Source organism: Solea solea, chromosome 6 (assembly GCF_958295425.1).
Source record: "Solea solea chromosome 6, fSolSol10.1, whole genome shotgun sequence".
Lineage (NCBI taxonomy): Eukaryota > Metazoa > Chordata > Actinopteri > Pleuronectiformes > Soleidae > Solea > Solea solea.
This window is the reverse complement of record NC_081139.1, coordinates 1,169,763-1,190,260: the sequence shown is the minus strand read 5'-3', so window position 1 is coordinate 1,190,260 and position 20,498 is coordinate 1,169,763. Positions and strand designations below refer to the sequence as shown.

Below are 20,498 nucleotides of genomic sequence, written 5' to 3'. Positions count from 1 at the left end.
TTTGTCCAAAAACAAAAACCAAATGATTCAGTTTTAATGATTTCTTTGTTATATGGAGCAAAGAAACCAGAAGATAATCACATTTAAAGGTGCTAAAAAATCAGAAAACTTGTTTTAATTGCTTAAAAACACTCAAAACCATTTCACCGATAATCAAAATAGTTGACGATTAATTAAGTAATCGATTAATTATTTCAGCCCGAAACACAACTGAGCTAAAAGGACGAGAAAATGTTTAAAATCGGATTGAATTTGTGAAATTTGTGAAATACGTCACAGTTCAAAAAAGAAAAACACGTCTATTTTGTGACTTTATATCACGACTAAAATGGTGATATGAAATGAATCGTAACTTTGACAAAAACAAAAAATGCATTTTTATAGCCTATGTGACATATAATCATCCCCCAGGATGTCCATATAAGGAGTTGTGTATTATTGTGTATAAGTGTCAGAAAGTAAAGCAAATGTCTTGTGCGTCTGTTACACGTCGTCCGTTCATATTTGATTTATTTCTATTGATTTATCGAGCGTCTCTTGACTCGTCCGTCTTCCGTTTGTCTCTCAGGCCCAAACAAGTACGAGGAGGCGCAGGCCTACATCCAGACCAAGTTTGAGGACCTGAACAAGAAGAAGGACACCAAGGAAATTTACACCCACTTCACCTGCGCCACCGACACCAAGAACGTGCAGTTTGTGTTCGACGCCGTCACCGACGTCATCATCAAAAACAACCTGAAGGACTGCGGCCTCTTCTGAAACAACGACAACATAAAAGAGTCCAGGTGCGTTCACAGAGAAACCACTCTTAATCTACTCTTAATCCACTCTTAATCTACTCTGAAACCAGTCTCCTAACCCTGTGAAACGACTGACCTGTGTGTGTGTGTGTGTGTCTTTTTGCTCCATCAGATTACTACTTGAACGGTTGTGACGACCATAAAGACGAGGGGAACACACACACACACACACACACACACGCACACACACACATCATGAATGACTGCACTGGCCAAAACCACGACGTACGCTTCGATCTGCTTTTTATAATAAAAACAAACAAAAAAACAACAACAACAACAACAACAACAACTAAGAGACTGAAAGCTCGACAAGTCTTGCAGAATTTCATCTAACGCTGATCCAGTCGCTCGTATCCTTCACTCTTTGGGCTCCGATGACCACAGGAAAAAAAAAAGAAATCAAACTTTATTTTGTATTTTTTGTTCTTTTTCTTTATTTTCAATTTTACTAAATGAGGCAAAGGAAAACAGTTTTTTTATATATATATATATAAATAAATAAATCAATCAATTCATTTTACTTTTAGAGATTCCGATGTGCAAATGATTCAACTTTTAATCACTTATTTTTTAAAGCGATATGTGTATATATGTATATATATACATATATATATATACATATGTGTATATATATATACATATATATGTGTATATATGTGTATATATATACATATATATGTGTATATACGTATATATGTATATATATACATATATACGTATATATATGTATATATATACATATATATGTATATATACATATATACGTATATATATGTATATATATATATATATATATACATATATATATATATACACATGTATGTATATGTGTGTGTGTATGTATGTACACTGTATGTATATATAATGTTTACATGAGTTAGTCATTGGTAGCCAGAGTGTTTGTTCTGCATGACTCGGCATCATCACAAATATTAGCTCTGTATTCTCTGCACAAAAATAATCTGACATTCCAATAAAATGAACAAAAAAATGAATAAAAAAGTATAAAAAGCTAAAAAAAAAAGCTTCACATGCAGAAATAAGATTCTAACAGATGTAAGTAAAGTATGTGTGTAGCTAACATTCTCTCACTTTTTTATAGTATCATTACCACGTCTGTTGCTGATGTTTGTGCCTCGACTTCTGTTTACAACCAATTCCTAGATTATGCTTTTTAGCACCGTCTTTTACCCACTGTGCCCCCCCCCCTTCCTTTTTCTGCCTAGCAACCTCTGAATATATATATAGTGATAAATGAGACGAAAATCTAATTCAGAAAAAAAAGGTTAGTGTTTTTGTTTTTTTCTTTTTTTGGTAAATAATAAAATGCTTTAAAAAGTCCTATATGATTTAATTTAAATAAAAGTAGAGATCACCTGACTCTTGCACACTGTTTTCCTCTCTGTTTTTGTTCATCCTTATTTTTAGGCCACACGGTGGTACAGTGGTTAGTAGTTGCCTCCTCGGTCACGTGACATCATTTCTTGGTGTGTTTGGCTCCTGTAGAAACATGACCCGTGTTTACTGTATATTAGAAATAACTAATATACAGAAAATCATACAGTAATTATTATACAGTGATTAAACAACACACGTGTCTTTTGTGTTGAAGGTAAATTAGATTATTATTTTTCTTTTGCTAATATAGCGTCAAACACACACTCCTGATCAACATTTTAAGACCAGTTGAAAAATTGCAAGAATGTAGATTTTGCACTGTTGGATGTTAAGAAGGTTCTAAGTCGTGCTTCAAAATGCAAAAAGAAGCAATTTATTAACCATTAAAGTGAAATAGGCTGTTGATCAGCTGATGAAAAGTTTAAGACCACAGTCTTTAAAAGTCTAAATCTTCACAGAAATGTGGATTCAGTGTCACACTGTCATGACCTCCTGATGGCAGAGGCAGAAAAGCTGCTACTCTCTTACTGCACATTTTTGTGAAGATTCAGACTTTTAAAGACTGTGGTCTTAAACTTTTCATCACCTAAACCGAGCTGGGACCATAGGTGGAAAAGGTCTCACAGTGGGTCTCACAGTGGGTCTCACTGTGGTCTCACAGTGGCAGACCACACCCAGATGGATGACGTGATTAGCGCGTGTTTTTAAGAGTGAATCAGTGGAACCAGCGATGAGATTTTATCCGAGCGACGACGATGATTCCCGCCATCGCGGCGTCAAACGTGGATGAAGGAACACGTTGGCTTTAAAATGCACTGCTGTCGTGTTTGGTGATAATGAATCAATAAATAATAATATTATAATAATAATAATAATTATAATAATATGCTGACTGACACACAAACAGGTGTTTGGTTATTTATATTCACTATGTTTCTAACACTGTTTGTGGTGAGAGTGTGTGTGTGTGTGTGTGTGTGTGTGTGGTGAGAGCAGGTCAACAGCCACCACGTCTTTCTTCTGAAGACGTGTTGAGAACACCACCTAGTGGACACCTGAAGTATATGGTTTTATGTATGTATATATACATATATAGATGTGGTATATATACATGTGGTATATGGTTTTATGTATGTGTATATATACATATACATATATAGATGTGTTATGTGGTTTCCCAACATTTTATACACACACAAAATGAAAAAACGCTCACCATTCTGACAAAAACATGTTTTAAACAGTTTGAACACAAATGTCATAAGTTCACTTTCAAATCCAGGTTGTAAATGTGTCTGATTATCAGTGACACTCATGTTGCACCTGTGCAAACACTTGAGTCACGTGTCATGTGACAGGTTATAAAAGAGGATTTCTCTGGTTTGTCACTTACAGAGAGTTTTGCTTCATTAGTTTTTACAGTAGGTTCATATTCATGTTGCACATGCTTAGAAAAAGGAAAGAAAATGAGTTCCACAGACTTGTGTGTATGCAGTTATGTGACTGTGTGATGAACGCTGTTCACGCTGTTCACACTGTTCACACTGTTCATGATCAAGTTCTGACTGAATCACGTCAGCGTGTGTTTGATGGTCTGAGAGACGATGACAACGTGACACAGTTTGTGTTTCTGGAACAAAAACAGCTTCACTTGTGGACATTTGATTGTTGATCGCTGACACCTGTCACCTGTCACCTGTCACCTGTCTTTAAGCAGCACAGGTGTTTTTAAACAGTCACAAAGGACGTCGTCATTTAATCAGTCGAGCAAAGTTTCACCCACAGTCATGAAAAACAAAGGCTTTCCAGGCCTGGAATTTGTTTGGAATGAAGTGAATGTTCTGGATGCCACAGGTAAGTGCTTTTTTTTATTATCAATAACAACAATAATAATAATAATAACAATAATAATAATAATATGTGGCTTTAGAAGGACAAATATGGAGGAGAGTCTTGTGTGGATGTTGATTATATTCTATGTTCCATTTTTACTGTGATAAGGTTGACTCATCACTCATTACTCTGATCTATGTAGAACTAATGATTATTTTCATAATTGATTAATCCTATCATTATTTCCTTGATTAATCAAGTAATCGTTTGGTCCATAAAATGTCAGAAAATGTTGATCCGTGTTTCTCAAACCTTTAAAGGATGATGTTCTCAAATGTCTTGTTTTTGTCCAAAAACCAAAAATGATTCAGTTTGAATGATTTCTTTGTTACGTGGAGCGAAGAAATCAGCTTTAAGTTATTTCACCTTCTGCTTAGGTCTGGTGCAGAGGCGTATAAAGTAGGTGTCACTGTCCATAAGTGAGTGAGTGAGTGAGTGAATGAATGAATGAATGAATGATGCTGGACCACAAACTCTTTTGGAGGCATGAAAGTAGAAAGCACTATGAAATATAAAAATCCACATACCATCTTCATCATCATCTTCCCTGATGCTTCACAGCTGAAGGGAGACGCCCCCTCACTCACAGACGTGAAACACGCCCCCTCACACACAGACGTGAAACACGCCCCCTCACTCACAGACGTGAAACACGCCCCCTCACTCACAGACGTGAAACACGCCCCCTCACTCACAGACGTGAAACACGCCCCCTCGCTCTCACTTTTGTGGATTTATTTTCACATATTCACACACTGCAAATCCATAATTGACATGGTTCCACTTATCTAGACTTGTATGCTACAGTCAGAGGCTGTAACCACACTGTTCTGTTTATCACTATCTAGAAACAACGTTGTCACTTATTATCTTTAATGTTTGTAACGCAGCTGTTTCGACAGATTACAGCAGAATAAAACATGTTTACACTTGTAAATGTTGTCATTTAGCTTCAGTGTCGCCGTGTCCTGACTTACATGACGTGAACACACGGTTAATATGATCAGTAACACCTGTGACAAGGGTCCATGATCTAAATTAAATACACAACAACAACAACAACAACAACAACAACACGCCAAGCCATAGTCAAAATCTCAGATTATGCAGATTATTCTACTGCTCTGCTGTCAAAGGTTAACATGAACGTTATCAGCTGATGATTACACTGAAAATCCTCAAATCCTTCATCAGTGCTGCCTCTAGAGGGCGCTGACGTTCCACACGTGCAGTCTCCACACGTGCAGTTTAGAATTATTTGAGTTTAGCACAGAGAAAGAAGTAAAAGGATGAGGCGCAGGAAGAAGATGGACGTTCACATTTTATGTTGATTTCCAATTTCACTGTTAGTGTTGCAAAAACACTGCGATGTTTAAGTTTTCAGGATTTCATTATGAGTGAGTGAAAGCTACGACATGACAGAGTGAAGAGCGTGTTCACGAGTGATCACTGTGACACCACAGTGCTGAGCGTGACCTTTAATGGACGTGGACTGTGTTCAGTCTGCAACAATAATTCAACCCATTAGACGTTTGGGGACAAAGAGTGAGAGTCTGAGTGCAACATCAGAAATAATCACAACTCAGGGGAATCAGTGAATGCACAGTGTGTGGAGTGAATGGACTGGTGGCTTTTAGAGAGGGAGGGAGAGAGGGAGGGGGGGGAGGGGCTATGACTGTGGAAAAACATGGTGTTTGAATGTGACACACGACACTGTAGATGTTACTGTATTTGGAGGTTTTATGTGAAACTAGAATTAAACACGGAAAAGCATCAAATGTGAAACCTGGCTCTGTGAGGTTTAAAGATCCCGTGTGTTAAGTTAAGTGTACTACACATATCGTGGACCCTGGTGTACTCGCGTGTCAGGGTCCTGTAGTATCTCACTTCAACCAGTGGGTGGCGGTACAAGTCTGGACGCAAGGGAATGGGACGCATTTCTACCAAAGAACAAGAGAATGATGCTACAGCTGAAAGGTCCGTCCGGGTGTCAGCGGGTGGAGGTTCGGTCCGTGGGGGTGTCAGCGGGTGGAGGTTCGGTCCGTCCGGGTGTCAGCGGGTGGAGGTTCGGTCCGTCGGGGTGTCAGCGGGTGGAGGTTCGGTCCGTCCGGGTGTCAGCGGGTGGAGGTTCAGTCCATCGGGGTGTCAGCGGGTGGAGGTTCGGTCCGTCCGGGTGTCAGCGGGTGGAGGTTCGGTCCGTGGGGGTGTCAGCGGGTGGAGGTTCGGTCCGTCCGGGTGTCAGCGGGTGGAGGGTTGGTCCGTGGGGGTGTCAGCGGGTGGAGGTCGGTCCGTCCGGGTGTCAGCGGGTGGAGGTTCGGTCCGTTGGGGTGTCAGTGGGTGGAGGTTCGGTCCGTCCGGGTGTCAGCGGGTGGAGGGTTGGTCCGTGGGGGTGTCAGCGGGTGGAGGTTCGGTCCGTCCGGGTGTCAGCGGGTGGAGGTTCAGTCCGTCGGGGTGTCAGCGGGTGGAGGTTCGGTCCGTGGGGGTGTCAGCGGGTGGAGGTTCTGTGGTGGAACTGTGTGTTTGGGGCCGAGGTTCAGTTCGTGCAGTGTGCTGTCCACGCGCGGAAGTACACCAGGGCCTTAAGCCTGGTGGTCATGTGGCCCTTGCTTTAGGGGCCCCCGTCTTGTACCACTGATCAACCCGGTCAGAGCGTGGTTTCACCCTCTTAGATAATGCCTGGATTTATTCAGATGTTCATGGCTGTAGAAATGAAATGTCTTCTGCTAGATCATGTTCAGTGTCCACATCTATGGATGTAACCGCTGTTTATTCAACCGCTGACAAACATGTGACGTGCAGGTGAATCTTTGTGATCGTCCAGAGGAAGAGATTCTACCGTAATGACAAGTATACGCGTGCAAAGCTCTATTGCTCTGCTTTTACCACTTCATCGTCCACGTGTGCCCATCTCAGCCGCCACAGGGCGAAAGGCAGGGCCAAATAAGTGGTGAAGGGCAACATCATATCTAGTATTAGTGCAGTGAAGGTTGTTAGAATAGTCACATATGAGGCCTCTAAATGAAAGGCAGCTGTGCAGGTGGATCATGCAGCAGCTGCAGCAGGTTGGGACATGCTCCATGGACATGTATGTTAACAGTGACCTGAGTGTGGAGGACACATCTGCACGTGAACAGAGACACTGAAGACGTCAATCACTCACTCAGTGTTCAGCCGTCACATCTGCATGAGCCGTCGTTCACTGCTTCACCACATTAACATTCAGAGCTTTGTGTTTACGCCCACATTTATTCAGTGATTTACATCTGAAACAACTGTAATGTCTTTAAATCAGTGTCAGAGGGCAGAGGTTTGGATTTCAAAGTTCTGTTAATTTAAGTGAAAATGAAGGCGTTGGAAACATTTATTTAAGATGTTTGGTTATATTGTTTTGACCCTTACACCTAACCTCAGTGAACTGAATAACAAGGTTATTCTACGCATCACAATGTCAATAAAACACGATTTAAATCCCAAGAGTTGCATGTGTAAGGGTGGAGGAGGAGGAGTGGTTAAGTGTTGTTAAGTGTTGTTAAGTGTTGTTAAGTGTCTTGCTGTTGTGTTGTTGCTTCTGTCGAGGCTGAGAGAGAATTTTCACGAGAAATTTTGAATGAATCCACCTAAAAAAAATGAAGCAACTAACGAATATATTTTTTAATTCTTTTATTCGAGTAATTGTTTGATCGTAAAATGTCAGGAAACGTTAAAAAAACATTGATGACGGTGTTTGTCAAACCTGGAAATGACGACGCCCTCAAATGTTGTTTTTGTCCTCAAAGCAAAATGATTCAGTTTTGAATGATTTCTTTGTTACAAGAAAATGAAACAACAATCAAAAGATCTGCTTTTAATCATGAAAAAAGCTTCAAACGATGAATCAATGATCAAAATAGTTGAAGAGTGACTTTAGTAATCGATTAATCATGGATTCATCCAGTCATTGTTTCAGCTCTAATTTAAAGTACATTGTAATCAATTTAAGATGCAAACAAACAAACAAACAAACTTAGAATAAGACGTTTATATGTCATTGAAATACAGTAAGAGCCTTATTTTTATGTTTCTACATCAGTGTGTGTGTGTGTGTGTGAGTGAGATGTCATTCATTAAAACACTGGACCTTTTTCCCCACAATAACAATAACAACTATAATAATTATAATAATAATGATGAGACAACGTGATGATTGTGATGATTTAATATCTTTGTTTAGAGAAACAAAACATAACATTTTTAAATATACAAGTGACAGAAAAACCATAGGATACAATATCAGCATTATTCAAGTGAAAAAAGAAATACATGTGAGTCCTGAATTGTGACATTTTCAGTACAAACACGTTTTAAAACAGAGAGTTGGTGTGCGTGTGTGTGTGCGCGCGCGTGCGAGTGTGCGTGTGCATGCGAGTGTGAGTGTGTGTGTGTGTGTGTGTGTGTGAGATGTCATTCATTAAAACACTGGACCTTTTTCCCCACAATAACAATAACACCTATAATAATTATAATAATAATGATGAGACAACGTGATGATTATGATGATTATTTAATATCTTTGTTTAGAGAAACAAAACATAACATTTTTAAATATACAAGTGACAGAAAAACCATAGGATACAATATCAGCATTATTCAAGTGAAAAAAGAAATACATGTGAGTCCTGAATTGTGACATTTTCAGTACAAACACGTTTTAAAACAGAGAGTTGGTGTGTGTGTGTGCGCGCGCGTGCGAGTGTGCGTGTGCATGCGAGTGTGAGTGTGTGTGTGTGGTGAGCAGTTGTCGCTGCAGCTGCTCTCAGATCAGTTTGAGCGCAGTGACGATGCTGCGCTGTGATTGGCTGCTTCACACTCACGCGCAGTGAAAAAGGAGGTGAATGAGGAGAGACGCTCACATCTGCCTGCGCACTCAGCGCAAACACACGCTGCGCAAACACGCGCTGAACCCGGGATTCTTCGGCCTTTTTTTTCTTGGATCGTTTCCTTTGAACCTTTGACGGAGTTGCATCTTAACCTGAGGTTTGTGTGTTTTTAAATAAATAAAGACTTTTATATGATATAAGTTCCTGTGTTAGTGCGTTAAACACTGATGTGACTTTTCCTTCTTCTTTATTTCTGCGCAGGAATTTGAATTTCGCAAATGAAAAGAAAAGAAATGGTGAGTTCTCTTTCTCTGTTTAACTCTTAATTTAACACTTTAAACGAACTCCCGTGTGTTTGATATGAATGAAGTGTTGAACATCTGTCTGTGCAGCTGGAGGCTGCAGCGTCAGTGATGCTGCACATGTTGCACATGCAGACTTGTTTTTGTGGATATTTGATCCACCTACTGTATTAAGTTGATGCAGCTCGTGCATGTGTGTCATTATTAGACAAACATGCACTGATTCTAAGCACATGAGCAGAAACACAGCAGCTTGGACTCATTATCTGATGAAACACTTCAAATATGAATCAAGACGTGTTGCTTTGTCCATGACCGAGTTCTCTCTCTCTCATGGAGCAGAAGTAGGATGAAAACAAAATGGACCTTCTCCGGTCCATCAGCAGAGTCCAGGACTTGAAAAAGAAAAGTGTCTAGAGTCAGAGCAGAGACTGTGTCAGAGGCTGTGGTGGATGTGACATCTGTGACATCTGTGACCACATCCACACAAATACTGACTTTAAAACACAGTCTGCAGTAAGTTGTAGTGCTGTGATTCACCTGAAGTCAACTCAACTCATGGAAAAGCTTTATTTGTTCATTTATTTCAAAAAAAGAACATTTTCAAAACAAGAAATTCGTTTTTTCTGCAACAGGTGATGACAAATTTTAAAATGTATTAAAAATAATAATAAAATAAGAACTAACAATACAATTCTGTTGGTCGTACGTGTCTTTCCCACAAAAAGGAAACAGTATTAGCTGTAAGTCATTTTAACGCGTTTGTCATCTCAGGTGCATACAATCAAAAAGGTGCACAACGTTAGCGTCTGTTTTCTTTTTGAATTAAGACAGGAGAGAACCAACACTGCTGTTATTGATCAATAATCTATTAATCCAGTCATAGTTTCAGCTCTTCTGCTCTCAAACCTCATCAGACGTACAGTAAGAAGTGAAGTAAGAATCTTAAGGGACAGTGAAAAGTATTTCTCTGGTTATTTCTGATTAAATCACAGACTGGGACCACGATGAAGCTGGTTATGGGCCGCATGTGGCCCACGGGCCGCCCTTTGAACACAATGGCCGTAGTATGTGTCTGGTGTGAGTGTCCAGACGTTGAGTTTTTGGAGCTAAACTGTGCGTTTCCTTTTCTTAATCAGAATCAGTGAGTCAGTGCAGGGTTTGGTGAGCGAGGCGTGATGTTGACGGTAACTTAACAGACGGCTGAATTTCCTTTTGTGATGAAATGTGTCTGTCACGGCGAGCAAGTCTGAGCGTGCCCACGAAACTGTGGCTGCTGGATTTACTCCACCTGTGCAGTTATTATTAGAGCTGCTCACAAACACTTTAATCACAAGCATCTCACGTGATTAACGTGTGTCGAGGTGTGGGTGAAGCTCAACCACACGTTTAAACTGGACGACCATCCTTGTCCCAGTGTTCAGGCACTAGTGGAGAGTTGATGTATTACACGTCTATTATGTCTGTTCACCATCCATCATTTAGGTTTGCACTCTGGACTTTTGCTCATTTCAACAGTTTAATTTCAGTTTGACTGACATGCTTCTACAGTATGTACGTTAACCCTTTAACCGCAGGTGCAGCCATGGGAATAATAATACACGACTCCTTATATGGACGTCCTGTGTGTGTGTGTGTGTGTGTGTGTGGGGGGGGGGGGTGGTTTATAGGTCACATATTCAGGCTTTAAAAAATGTGTTGTTTTTTTCCGTCTCATGTGTTGATTCATTTTATATCGCATTTTTAGTTGCGATACAAAGTAGCGATAACAATAAAATAATAAATAGACGTGTTTTTCTTTTGGTTCACAAAAACGAGCCGAGTGAACTTTGAACTGTGAAGTATTTGCAAAATTTCAGTCATCAGATTGAAAAAAGGCTTAAAGATTACAATCCAGATGATGTAATATACAGTATAATGTTTAAACACAGTCATGGTAAAAGCAGCTCTGTGTGAGATTAGGTCTCTAAACCACACACACACACACACACACACACACACTGACTGACTGCGTGTCCCTCCCTTTGTCTCCTCAGCTTTGCTTCCGTGACTCAGGAGAGTGTTTACGGGGTCACATGCAGTACATGATGCGGTCTCTGCAGGACCTGAAGCAGCTGCGGAGGACATGCCCCGCCCCCCGGTGCCCGCTCGCTCCCATCGGCAACCGACTCCCAGAGCTGTCGCGTCACGCTGCAGTGGCGCGCGCCTGCCAGCAGCGGGCGCTGCAGCGCGAGCACCGCACGCGCCTGCGCATGTCCAACGCCAGCACGGTCAGCACCTACGACTCCGCCTGCTGCCTGGCGAGTCACCTGGAGGAAGAGGAGGAGGAGGATGACGACGACTCGAGTGGACTGGGTCTGAGCCTCAGACTGGACCTGGGTTCTCCCAGCAGTCAGAAGAGTCTGGAGTTCGATTCGGGCTACTCTGAGGCGTCGTGGCAGGACGAAGGAGTCGTCCTGAGGAGGACGAGGAACGTGCGGGTGTCGTCTTCGGCGTGCCTGCGCACAAACCGAGCGCCGAGTGGTCGCGTCAGACCCAAGTCCACGTCCGACGCCTGTCTGGAAAGGTGGACGTCGTTGGAGGCCGGAGACCCGGAAGACTGGACCAACTCTTTACTGACGAGAGGACGCAACCGCCAGCCTCTGGTTCTGGGAGACAACAGTTTCGCCGACCTCATTCAGAACTGGATGGACCTGCCAGATTGTCCCGAGGCCTCCAACCTGAAGACGAGCTCGAGGAGCAGACCGGGCAAAGGTTTCTTTGTCAACGTGAGGAGGAAACTGGCCGGATTGTCCAAGAGCGTGGAGGAGCGAGTGAGGATGAGATCCACAGACGCCGCTCACGCTGTCCACAGAACTGCAAACGCGTCCAAGCGTCTGTCGTGTCCGGTCGTGGCGTCGCAGCCTAAAGTTCCCTTTTTCCACCAGTCGCACTCGGGCATCAATGAGCTGGACACAGACTTTTACCGCTTCGCTGCTCTCTTGAAGTCGGGCAGCCGACAGCCCATAATCTGCAAGGACATCCTGGGCTACGTCTGATCAGTAGAAGAAGAATCTTCAGAGTCACTTTATTTTTTATACCACGCTTTAAATCTCACCTTTTTGTACGCTGTGAATAAACTATTGGAAAATAAAACTTGTTGTTGTTGTTGTTCATGTCATGAAAGGACTTTTAAAAACACACTTTTTCAAAGATTATTTTCTCAGATTCTCGGATAAAGTGTTGATCAGTGTTGATCAGACGTGGAAAGGACAATGTTCTCAAATGTCTTGTCTTGTTTTTGTCCAAAACCCAAAAATGATTAAGTTTTTAATGATTTCTTTGTTTGAAGCAAAGAAACCAGAGAATAGTTAATAAATCACCATTTAGAAGCTGAAACTTTCTTTAATTCTTTAAAAACACTCAAAATAGTGAATCATCGTTTCAGTCCCTTTGTCTTCATCAGAAACGTAAGATTGTTGGCAAACACGTGGAGCTTGAAGTCGTGTGTTTCAGCGTCTTTGGTGTAAAACAATCATAAAAAGAGAAATTGAGGTCATTATTATCTCAGACGGACACATTTGCACTCATAAACTGTTGAAGTGCATTTTAACACTCGCTGTGTGTGGATCGTCTCGTCAGATTCCAGCTCACAGAAAAGAGGAATTCTTTGCAGAGCTCGTGACGGACGACGGAGCGATTTACAGACTGTATCAACACTCTGATGAGGTCATTTCCTCTGTGGCTGAGCAGCTGTGGCGTTTGCTTTATGAAGCATAACAACACAAACTGAGAGTGTGGAGTGGACAGACCCACACAGACCCACACAGACCCACACGGACCCACACAGACCCACAGATGGTGCCCACTCATCCACGCACAAACGTCGCCTAATGCTGCTGTCAGTGCTGGACATTGCCTGAACATTTTCCCTCTGTTCATCACTTTAGACAAACAGCAACACGTGCTGCTGCTGCTGCTGCTGCTGCTGCTGCTGCTGCTGCTGCTGCTGCTGCCACTGTCAGTGTCTGTGACAGCAGGAGAAGTTTATTTAGGGACCCGTGACTCGTGGTGCTAAAGACTCGCGGTTCCCAGAGGTTTGCAGCTGGAAAAGTGCACCAGTGTCGCCTCCTCTAACTTCACTGGGAATCATTAAAGCGAGGGGGAAAAGGATGGAGGGCGAGTCACATGACCCAACACAAACATACCTTCACAGCACATGGTCTCCACGTCCATTTTCTGTGGCTTTATCGTCCACATGAGGCTCACAGAGGATCTCAGCTAACCCTGGACATTCACTCTCACACCTAGTTTAATTTAGAGGGTCCAATTTACCTCAAACACACACACACACACACACACAGGGTCTCCAGATCACAGTCCACTATTCTGCTAGTCGAATGCATATTCACTACTAAACCAGATCTGGATTTGCTTGACCCCCCTTCCTCTTACAAACCATCTGGACGATGAATCAGTCATGTTGACAGAACCTGTGCATGACTGCATGATTGTGGCATGACTGCATGATTGAACAGCGGCACAACTGCGTGTCTGCCAATGTCTATTTTAACCAATCACACGCGACGGCAGCCTGATGCATTTAGACGTGTATACATGGTCAAGGTGACCTGCTGAAGACCAGACCCCAGTGCCAGAGTGTGGGGAGGCGATGTGGTTTACGTGATTTTTGGACCGTGCCGTGGTTTTCCGTGCCAGACGGATGTAGGCTAGTCTGAGGATTTTGATCTGCAGGGGTTTTCATGCACCAGCGCTCGACCTCTAGAGTTTACAGAGAACAGTGACGAGAAGAGAGGAAAATATCCAGAAAACATCAAAGTTATCTGAGGGAAAATGACTCGTTGATGCCAGAGGTCAGAGGAGATTATTGTGGTTTGACGTGAGACGAAAGCAGCAGTTCCTCTAGTAACGGCTCAATCAAGGTGTGTAGAAGACCATCTCTGAATGAATGAATGAATTTTTGTTTTTTGGTAGGCGTTGCGTCCACATGGAGACGGGGTTTTAGAGGACCTGAGACAGTACTTTTTGAAAAGGGCAAAGAAAAAGATCATTTAGGTTTTGTGCCGTTTCCGTTTTTATATTCACTGTCATCATCACATGATCCTCAGCTCTTTGGTTGCCATGACTCCGGCCAAACCAGATGTGCAGATCTGCAGAAGCATGAGGTCGGGGCCCATTTTAACACGGCGCACTCACAACAAACCTCCTGTTAATTAAAGGTGTTGCTGAGGATTTCATCTCTAGTGACCCCTGACAGTGTCGTGTACCGCTGTAATTATCCCCTCAGTCAACAGAGGCAGAAGATCAGGCTCCTCATCTCTGTGTGACTGTGGTGAAGCTCTCATCAGAGCCCTCGTTCACCATTATTGGACTAATGAGGACATTAGTGGACATTCACTTAGTCCAGTTTCAGATGTCATAGAAGCAGCTTTGAATGTCCATTCAGAACAAGACAGACACTTCAGTCACATCATTTCTTACCTTCACTTGGGTTTATTTGAAGCTGTAATGTGTAAATGTAGGTGATTTTTGTTGTTATTCAGATTCAGAAAACCTTGTTTACTATTATAATTATTATTATTATTATCATTATTAATATTACTATTATTATTACTATTATAATTATTATGGTCCTGCCTCTGTTTGGTCTTCGTGAACTGAAGTGATGTAACATTATTAGTATGTGAGACAGAAGAATCAAAGTCGAACTGTAGATCAGTTAAAAAAGACTTAAGAATATCTAAGAGAGGAGTCTGTTGTATTTAGCGACAGCACAAACCCTGCTGCTGTATTTCAGTACGGAGTCTGTGCTATGTAGTTGAAAAACACCATTGTTTGTTTTCAGTCATACTCACGTTCACTAAATCCTCCGTCTGTCGTGACATAAAACATCACTTCCTGTGTGCAGAGAGCGCGGGAATGTCGCTGCTGTACTAGTGTAGTGATTATAATTATTAGTTAATATAGTTTAAACACTTTAAAAATGCAGTTTAAATATTCTATTTACTCATGTTTACAGAATGTGAATTTACATCTGATATGTGATGGATTTTCTTTGTTTTTCATGATATAAAACAGAAGATTATCTACAAATCTTTTTTCTTTAGTAATTGCAACACGATATGATGTTTGTTTCCGTGTGGAGAGCTGCAGACAGAGAAGGACAGTGACAGTGAATGATGTAGATTCTCTGATTCCAAACGTTATCAGAGGGAAAATCACATTTTGTAAGAAACGAGGTGGCGTCATGTGAGGAAAGATCCATTCATGAGAAAGGAAACTGCAACAGCCCGGAGGCAGTTCATACAAACTGAATTGTGTAATAATAATAATAATGTAGAACAGATAAATGATGTTTTATTATGTTAATTATTCTACGTCTCTGCTGCTGAATGATTGGGGGAAAAAAGCTCTGCCACAGATGGAGAAAATCAACTTATCACGTTTTGTTTTCTTTATCCTCGTGAATGCTGAGACGTTCACATGCAGACTATTCACCTAGCAACTAGCAGAGTGCGACAGGAAGTGAAGAATGGTGGTGGTGATGGGGGGGGGGGGAGGGGGGGATTGGTTCAGCCTGTGGTCTGGCTGAGAATGAATGTGATTAATGTTCTTTTTCTCTTTTCTGGCCATGAAACGGTTAGAAAAATAAAAGCAGAGACAACACTTAATATCTGATGTGTTCCATGTCAGAGGTCCCGGAGTCACCGCACAAATCTTATCATGTGAATTAAAACAGAATTTCTGCTCTCCTCCTATTTTGATGCGTACATATCTCTTTAATATAAGAACACACAGAAACTGCAATTATCACACGAGGGCGAGACTTTATTTAGAATCTCTGCAGCTGCTATAAACCGGAACACGGGGGTTCATGGGAATCATAACAGATGAGATGACATGGGCGAAATATCCCAGAAGACTTTGCTTTGGTTCTCATGGTCACACGGGGGCCTCCGCGGGTCAGATCCCACTTCCTCTGCTCAGCAGAGTCCCTGTAACCCAGAGTCCTGTAATATAAATAAAAGCGCCTCATTAGAGAGGTCACAACTGCTCACTGTTGTGCTGGCCTTAAATAATGTTTAAGATTGTCCAAATGGCAGATGGGGGGTGTTTATAGGTCACATATTTAGGCTTTAATAAAAGTTATCATTCATTTTATATATCGCATCTTTAGTCGTGATATAAAGTAGCAATAATTGTGTCAAAAATAAAAAATAGAAAATTTTGTTCATAAAAACGAGCCGAGTGAACTTTGAACTGTATTTCACAAGTTACACAAATTCAATCCAATTATATAATCATAAAAAGATCAACTTTAGTATCAGTGTTATCACCATTTGCAGGACAGGATTGTTTTTATATAAATGTTTTATTACAGAGAGACACTTCTTTTCTTAAGTTTGTATAAACAAGCATGCTTTCTGGAATGCAGTGTTATTCTTTGCCATCTATTCTTACTCTGAATTCTTACTCGGTGTGTCTGAGCCTGTCTGGACCTGTGCTGCTTCATGTCCCACTTTACACAGTGAGAGCCTGCAGCCTGCAGCCTGCAGCCTCACAGAGAATCACTCCACTCTGTTCCCTGGAAAAACAGAGAAACTGCCGCAGTAAAGAGAGCGGAAAAAGCATTAGCTTCTCTGGAGACAATTAATGCTTTTCTATTTTTTTTCCTTCTCCTTGTTTTTCAGCACGGCCATAAAACAGTCATTTCCTCCTCGCCTAAAAGAAGAAGATGGAACCCACAAGGCCCCCTTGGTTGGAGAAGGCAATTGTTTGAGAAGTGTGTTCTATATGCAGCACTCGGTCCAAAACAACAAAGAACAGGACAAACACGCACTGAAGCACATATGGTGACAAAGTCCTCACATTCCCTCATGCTTCTGCTGTTTGAGGACACACACACACACACACACACACTTTCACTGCCAAACACAAATATTCACACTCACATAAACACAAACACTGTCACAGAGTTTACATTGATGCCACGAGACACAGCAGGCCACCGTCAATAAACCAGAATAAAGAACTCTGAAGAAGTCAGAGCTGTGAGGCCACGTCAACAGACGTCAACAGACGTCAACAGACGGAGACGTTTGCAATTCAGTGCACACAAGACGCAAAGCACGAGGCATCAGTGCAGAGAAAAACAACGCAAGAAGAAATCTCTCACAACCAGACTTCAAAGATGTGCAGCCGTCTGCCTAGACAGGTTGGGGTGAAAGGAAAAATGGGGGGCAGAGGAGAGGTGGGGGGTGCAGGAAGGAAAAGAGGGAGGTGAGGTAGAGACAGAAGAGAGAGAACCCCCTGAAACGGCGCTGTAGTACATGTGCCAGTGCTGTAAGTGGCGCTGTAACGTTACACCAAAAAACAGAGAAGAAGACATTTTACACGAGCGACAAATCTAGCGACTTTAATGCTGTGTGAGCACACACACACACACACACACGCACACACACACACACACACACACACACACAAACAGTCTTTTCACGCTGACTTTAGTAACTTTTCATTGACAGTAGTTGGTAAAACTGTAACAAACAAATCTCCAACAAACACAATGTTGCACAAGAGAGAGCTGGGCTCCGCCTTCTTCTCCACCTTCTTCTCCGCCTTCTTCTCCGGCATGCAATCAGTTTACCTGCGGCGGGAACACACCTGCTCCCAATCTAATCATCAAGCCTCTACTTATTTCCTGGTTTTCCAGCCTCTCATTAGCAGATTGTGACGTCTCTGTGGAAGATATCGTAGTTCTCTAGTGTTTTTTTTTTTGCTTATATTCTGCTTTTTGTTGACTCGCTGTGCTCAGAACTTCCTGATGCCGCTGACGCCTGGATCCGTGATTGAACACACCGCTTCAGTAGGTCCTCCTTAAACGCCGTCTCCGTGTGGATGGAACGCCTCTCTGACAAGTATGTGTATTCACCTAAACCTGTTTCTGTGTGGACGTCTTCAGGAGGCTGCGTTTCAGGGGTGAAAAGTCACTAAATATCACCAGAAACAAAGTTGTTTTTACACGAGACGTTTTCAGAACGTCAAAGAAAAACATCCTTTACATTTCGTGCTGTTTCCGTGTGGACGCGGCCGAAGTCTTCATGCTATTTCAAGCAGATTTCTGTGATGATTCTAAAACAGACAACAACAGACAACAGTTAGAGTGTAGCCGTTCATGACAAGTATAAAACTGTAACTGCTCCACTTTATCAGCCCAGCAACAGTGATTTGGACAATCTTTCTTGTGCAGCTTCTGCAGACACAGGAAGCATCATAGACGTGAGCAGTGTGGGAGAGCAGGCCTGCTTGGCTCGTGCTGCGCTGAATTTAAGGTGCACGACAGATAAGGGAAGAGGTGGAAATAAGGAGACATAAATCCTGCTCTGGGACGAGGAGACAGGAGAGGAAGGCAATAAATGCTGATGAGGAATAAAATGTTACCAGGGAGAGTAAGTGATGAGAAACTCTGAGAATGAAGAGACTGTGAGTCGTCCCGTCATTATGACGAGCAGGAAGCTGAGGTCAGAGGAGTGACCTTGATAAGTCGTCTCCCCGTGGTGATCCACAGCATGGTCCACACACAGCTCCACACACACACACACACACACACAAGCACAATGGAGTTCCTTTAGCTGCGTCTGAGACAGAAAGCAGACACTGTGTGGACCTCAAAGATCTTTCTGTCTCTCGCTTCCGACAGAGAATTTTCTTGCCTTGACATTTTCACTTCCTGCTGACCCCCCCCCCCCCCACCACCCCCCACCCCCCCCCACCCCCCGCTCCCAACTCATCCCCTCTGTTATCTGATGTCCTCTTGATTCACTGCGATTCAAAAAATCATGCATTTCACCACAGACCCCCTGCTGATATTTGCTTATGTTTTTTTTTATTCGCTGCAGCATGAAAGCAGCTTGTCGCGCTCACACACACACACACACACACATAGAGAGAGTCTGTGCTGTGGATCATTTGTTATGATGGCTGAACTTTTTGAGTGACCTTTTTGTCCTGATGTAGACCAGAACCAGCCGAGAGTAACACAAAGACAGAATGCGTGCTGAGGCGGCGCAGTCACAGACGTGCATGATGAATGCTATCACATAATCATACCTTATGGCTTGTTTGTTTATGTCTCACAGGAGATTTATTTGAAACAAAGAGAAACTGCAGCGCCACCACAAACCTCCACAAACCTCCACAAACCTCCACAAACTTCCACAAACGTGGAACCAAACATTTCAGACACATTGGACCAGTTTTAACCAGCGTGGTTTCAATGTGGAACCTCCATGAAAAACAGATGTGTGAGCTTTTTCTAGCGTCTTTGAAGTTGTGTCATTGTTGTTTGGTCACATTTAATAGATGCTATTGTTCTTCATGAGTCTGGCATGTTATTAACCGAGCTTGTGTTAGAGAGAGAGTCAGCTGCCATCATGTGGGTGAGGAGAGGGTCACAGGTCACGTGATCAGCCTCGACCCCGCTCGTCCAACACATTTCACAGACAGTATCATCATTGGAAAGAGAATCTGGGAAAATGGCAAACACGTGGTGTCGCTGCTCAGATAGTTCTCACGTTTTATCAGCGTTTCAGTCTCTGCAGTTTGCAGGGTTTTTTGGGGGGGAAACCACATTTATTCTAGTTCGATAAGAAGAATTGAGGTTAGACCTGGGTTTGTGACCCGGGTCAGAACAGGGTCTTTCTGCATGGAGTGTGCATGTTCTCCCTGTGTGTGCCTGGGTTGTCTCCGGGTTCTCCGGTTTCCTCCCACAGTCCAAACACATGCAGACTTGTAAAGTGACCGTAGGTGTGAGTGTGAGAGTGAGAGTGGATGGTTGTTTGGCACCAGCGTCGCCCGTGACCCTCATGTGGAGGATAAAGCGGTAGAAGATGGATGGATGGATGGATGGATGGATGGATGGATGGATGGAAGAAGAATTGAACCATTTTAAAATCTGCATCGCTGCTTTCAGACATGATCCAGAGAGAACGAAGATGTCTGTAAAGTTGCTCTCGGCCAGGGGTGACATTTTAGTTCAGGGCACAATTTGACCTCAAGTGGGCCGGACCAGTAAAGTAATAGCCTAATATACAATAAAGTTTTCTGATTCTGATAATAACATAAAAGTTCATTATGTTCTCATAATGACAATAAAAAAATTCTTGAATCTTGAATCTTGAATATAAACAACAAGAACTCCAAATGATCTTTTTACAAAACATGACATTTATGTAAAAAAACGAGTG

General features: G+C 42.4%; 2 protein-coding genes across 3 annotated transcripts in view; both read left to right on the top strand.

Moving 5' to 3' along the window:
- LOC131461084 (guanine nucleotide-binding protein G(i) subunit alpha-2) overlaps nt 1-1,323 on the top strand; it is a 47,393-nt gene extending 46,070 nt beyond the window's left edge. For both annotated transcript variants that reach the window (XM_058632083.1, XM_058632082.1), the window contains 2 exons: nt 569-785; nt 913-1,323. In XM_058632083.1, coding sequence (XP_058488066.1) covers nt 569-759 — 191 coding nt within the window. In that variant the 3' untranslated portion in view covers nt 760-785; nt 913-1,323. The remainder of the gene's footprint in view (nt 1-568; nt 786-912) is intronic.
- A 7,641-nt stretch (nt 1,324-8,964) lies between these two features.
- Nucleotides 8,965-12,381, top strand: LOC131460891 (PAK4-inhibitor inka2-like). Its single transcript, XM_058631768.1, has 3 exons — nt 8,965-9,107; nt 9,212-9,246; nt 11,289-12,381. Exons 2-3 carry the CDS (start codon nt 9,229-9,231, stop codon nt 12,288-12,290), a joined length of 1,020 nt encoding a protein of 339 aa, XP_058487751.1. The 5' UTR covers nt 8,965-9,107; nt 9,212-9,228; the 3' UTR covers nt 12,291-12,381.
- Nucleotides 12,382-20,498: the final 8,117 nt, after the last annotated feature.